At 30.7% G+C, this 4,076-nt stretch overlaps 1 protein-coding gene and 1 long non-coding RNA gene across 2 annotated transcripts in view; one reads left to right on the top strand and one right to left on the bottom strand.

Annotated features, from left to right (window-relative positions):
* LOC111088996 overlaps window positions 1–358 on the top strand; it is a 1,491-nt gene extending 1,133 nt beyond the window's left edge. The window contains exons 2-3 of the long non-coding RNA XR_002613375.1: window positions 13–140; window positions 187–358. This is a non-coding gene — a long non-coding RNA (uncharacterized LOC111088996). The remainder of the gene's footprint in view (window positions 1–12; window positions 141–186) is intronic.
* The window catches only part of LOC106471913 (WW domain-binding protein 2-like), a 21,054-nt gene that overhangs the window by 3,081 nt on the left and 13,897 nt on the right, over window positions 1–4,076 (bottom strand). The window contains exon 7 of the mRNA XM_022400538.1: window positions 1,788–1,873. Coding sequence (XP_022256246.1) covers window positions 1,788–1,873 — 86 coding nt within the window. The remainder of the gene's footprint in view (window positions 1–1,787; window positions 1,874–4,076) is intronic.

Consider the following 4,076-nt stretch of genomic DNA (forward strand, 5'->3'; position numbering starts at 1 on the left):
ATATCTATAAAGGTAGCACTGAAAGATTTAACCAAAATTACAAATGTGGATGTTGGGAGATTTGATATCTATAAAGGTAGCACTGAAAGATTTAACCAAAATTACAAACGTGGATGTTGGGAGAGTTGATATCTATAAAGGTAGCACTGAAAGATTACAAATGTGGGAGAGTTGATATCTATAAAGGTAGCACTGAAAGATTTAACCAAAATTACATCTACTTCACAGGATAAGGTTGAGTTTGGCAGTATACTTCACCAGTCTTAAAGACACGAAGGAGAGGAAAATTTACCATGAAATCTGAAACTGTTCAGAAAAGCTTTATACGTGCACAAAGCAGAAATTGTGACATTCGTACTGACACTTCTGTTTAAGCATTTAACAAAAACTGAAATATCAAGAGAAACAAAGTACTGAGGTAAGAAATAAAGACACAAAGCTCTTTACTTTAAAATAAAAACCTCAAGACTAATATGTTCATAAAAAACAAGAATAAACGAATAAGGGACAAAAGAACACCAAAGTATAAAGTCTGTACAAGAGCTGAAACAAACAATAAACGAATAAGGGACAAAAGAAAACCAAAACAGTCTGTACAAGAGCTGAAACAAACAATAAATGAATAAGGGACAAAAGATCACCAAAACATAAAGTCTGTACAAGAGCTGAAACAAACAATAAGGGACAAAAGAACACCAAAACATAAAGTCTGTACAAGAGCTGAAACTGACAATAAATGAATAAGAGACAAAAGATCACCAAAACAAAGTCTGTACAAGAGCTGAAACAAACAATAAACGAATAAGGGACAAAAGATCACCAAAACAAAGTCTGTACAAGAGCTGAAACAAACAATAAACGAATAAGGGACAAAAGAACACCAAAACATAAAGTCTGTACAAGAGCTGAAACTAACAACTTGAAATGTTGAAAGAAAATGTGGTAATGATTACGTCATACGTGAACTTGCAATAGGATAAGACAAGTATCGATAGAAGTTTATTTAAGAGATTAGTAAGGAGAAAAAGAAAGAGATCATGGTGCAAGTCTTGAAGAAACAAGAACTGTGCATCAACAGTGCACTTTTTATTAATAATATATGTGTATTTGTCATTCAAGGCTTCACTTAATGGTTCAATACTACTTAAGCCTAACATTAAGCAACCTCCAGTTGCATAAAAGGAAAGTTTTATGTAATGAATATTGAAGAAACTTAGTGAAAATATATACAATTAAAATGTAAAAAATAATTCATATATTTAAAATAGCATTTTTGATATTTAAAAAAAAATTAATTTAAAATAGCATTTCCTAATCAACATTGTGTGCCTTAAGATATAAAAACTAATATCCATAAAGCCTGTTAAAAATGATGTAATTGTCTACTCTTGTTGATGTTGTTACTTCCAGAGTAATTTGAATTACTACCGATATTTATTTATATTTTCATGATGTTCAGCTCTAGCTAAGAGAAAGATCATCGAATCAACAGTGATTAATAAAGTGTAAATTTAAACTAGATACAGAATTATTATATATCAAATTGACCTTGTCCATGCTTTTCATAATTTAGATACCAAAAAAGCAATAAAATAACTTTAAAAGGGATATAATAATGATAGATTTTACAGTGTTTATATATAAATACAAAACAGATTTTCATACTAGTATTTCTCTAAAAGAATACTATAACAACTATTTTGGCAAAATCAAATGCTGACTTATTACATCAGTTAAAGCAAACCCTTATATTTAAACAATTCATTTCCAGCACACAAATTACTTACATAATTTGGAGGTGGAGGCATATAGGCATAACCAGGGTTGCCTGGGTTATAATAAGCACTCTGTGCTGCCTCCTGGGATTTTGCATCTGTAAAAAGTTAAGGAGAGAAAAATTATTAGTACAAGAACATTTATTCAAATTTAGGAATAAATCAGAAATATTTTTATTGCAAAAGAATCAAACTTGACACATGTATTTTTACTAAAAAAACCTTGGTTTTTATAAAATCAGAAGTTCATAAAATAGTGCTAGAAAAACAGTTTCTTTTTTGACATGAAGTACATTTTTAACTGTCAGTAATTACTTAGCTTTCTTAGGTAGATATTTAGCCAAGACCTTGACAGTTACTTCATATGGATTTAGTTTTTATATTTCCAGTTACATTTTACACTAATGGATTTCATTCTTTATATTTCCAGTTACATTTTACACTAACGGATTTCGTTCTTTATATTTCCAGTTACATTTTACCCTAATGGATTTCATTCTTTATATTTCCAGTTACATTCTACACTAATGGATTTCATTCTTTATATTTCCAGTTACATTCTACACTAATGGATTTCGTTTTTATATTCCCAGTTACTTCTTACACTAACGGATGTAAAGGATTTTGGATATTTCAAATCAAAAGCTATTAACAATTTTATGGGAGCCAGTAAATAGTGTGATTTCTAAGGAAATCCACCATCCACAGATTCAGACTACCTCTACCTATGATTTTGTTTTTGAAAAGGCCCAGCCAAACACCTACTGAGAAACATGGTACAAATAACAAGTGTGATAATAAAGGGTTATGTTTTCACACAAACCTCCATCATATCCAAAGAATACAACATGAACACATTTTCTTGTTGTATGTGGGCAACATTTCACCCCTCATTGTTTCAAGGTGGGTTTATGGGTACAAAACTTTGACATAAAAAGTGCAATGCAATGCTTTTCAAGGATAATCAGTTCTACCAATCCAAGAGAGAGAGGAGAAAAGTTTTATTTTAGACTATATTCTATAGGCCTACAAATGACCATATATTTGTTTTATTCCTTATTCCAGTAAACAATTGTGAAAATAAAAAATTAGCAAGATACTGTACTGGCATGGAGCTTCAAACTAGTTAAACAACAACATCAATTTTGCCTCCTTGGTATTTTGTAAACATTTCCATTTCTCTTGATGACTTCCAATCTCTACATGGAGTAGGCTACCAATCTAATATGTCACAAGCTGAAGCACTGTGACGGAACATCTCGGCAGGTATTTCACAGTAGTTTTTATAACTAAGTACCATACTCTCAGGCAAAAGCTTGCTCTATGTCTTTAGATTCTTCAAATATAAATGTTATATACTTTTATTTGTTGTCCATCACCACAGACACCATCTGGAACTTTTGACAGATGAAGAAGTAGCATTGGGCATAAGAAAATTTACACTTAGCTTGCATTTCAATTATTTCTTCAGAGTACACCCTTTGCCCTCTCTTTCCTGGTAGTTTTGAACAGACAAACTAAGATTATCACATTTACATGCATAAAAAATGCACCTTTGACCTTTAAATTTCAGGAAACTGGTGGTAGATTATCGTTTTGTAGTACGGATACAGCCATCACAGGATTTTCTCGACAATCACCCCACTTGGCAAGAAACCACTTCTCAGTTTAAAAGCCCTAACTGCTCATTATATGCTTATACAAATTTCATAAATTCTGAAATTTCCCCCATGAGGCATGCTGTGAAACCTGAACCCTTATCAATGTAGTTGGCTAACAAAATTAGGGTTAACTCTTTGACTGTGACTGTAAGTAGGTATGGAACTCTTGTATAAGTTCTTTACAAAAATGAAAGTAGTGGATGAAATTCTTTTAAATTTGAGATGAAAGGTCCTATAAGTATGTAGTTTTTGAAAAATAAGATATTTAATTTTGAATTTTTCTAAAGCAATCTTTTTTCATGCTTTTTTTTCTTTTTTGCATGTTGCCTATCCAACATGCAAAGATTTTTAAGATTAAAAATACTTTTATGCAACAGAAACTTTTCAAATTTCACAAGCAAAATCCTTATAATGTCCAGATAGTTATCAAACGTTTTTTAAGAAAAAACTTTATATTATACCTGTTATTTTCACTAACATATACCTGTATGAGTTTGTTTGATTTGACCGATCTCGTAACCACTATAAAAAATTAGGGATATAATCATGCCTTTTTCATTCTAAAATGACAAATTATAACATGAAAGCATAAATGTTTAGACTAAATAGTTTAAATCTCATAACATTATACATTTATATA

Source organism: Limulus polyphemus, unplaced genomic scaffold, assembly GCF_000517525.1.
Source record: "Limulus polyphemus unplaced genomic scaffold, Limulus_polyphemus-2.1.2 Scaffold4960, whole genome shotgun sequence".
In the NCBI taxonomy this organism is placed as follows: Eukaryota; Metazoa; Arthropoda; class Merostomata; order Xiphosura; family Limulidae; genus Limulus; species Limulus polyphemus.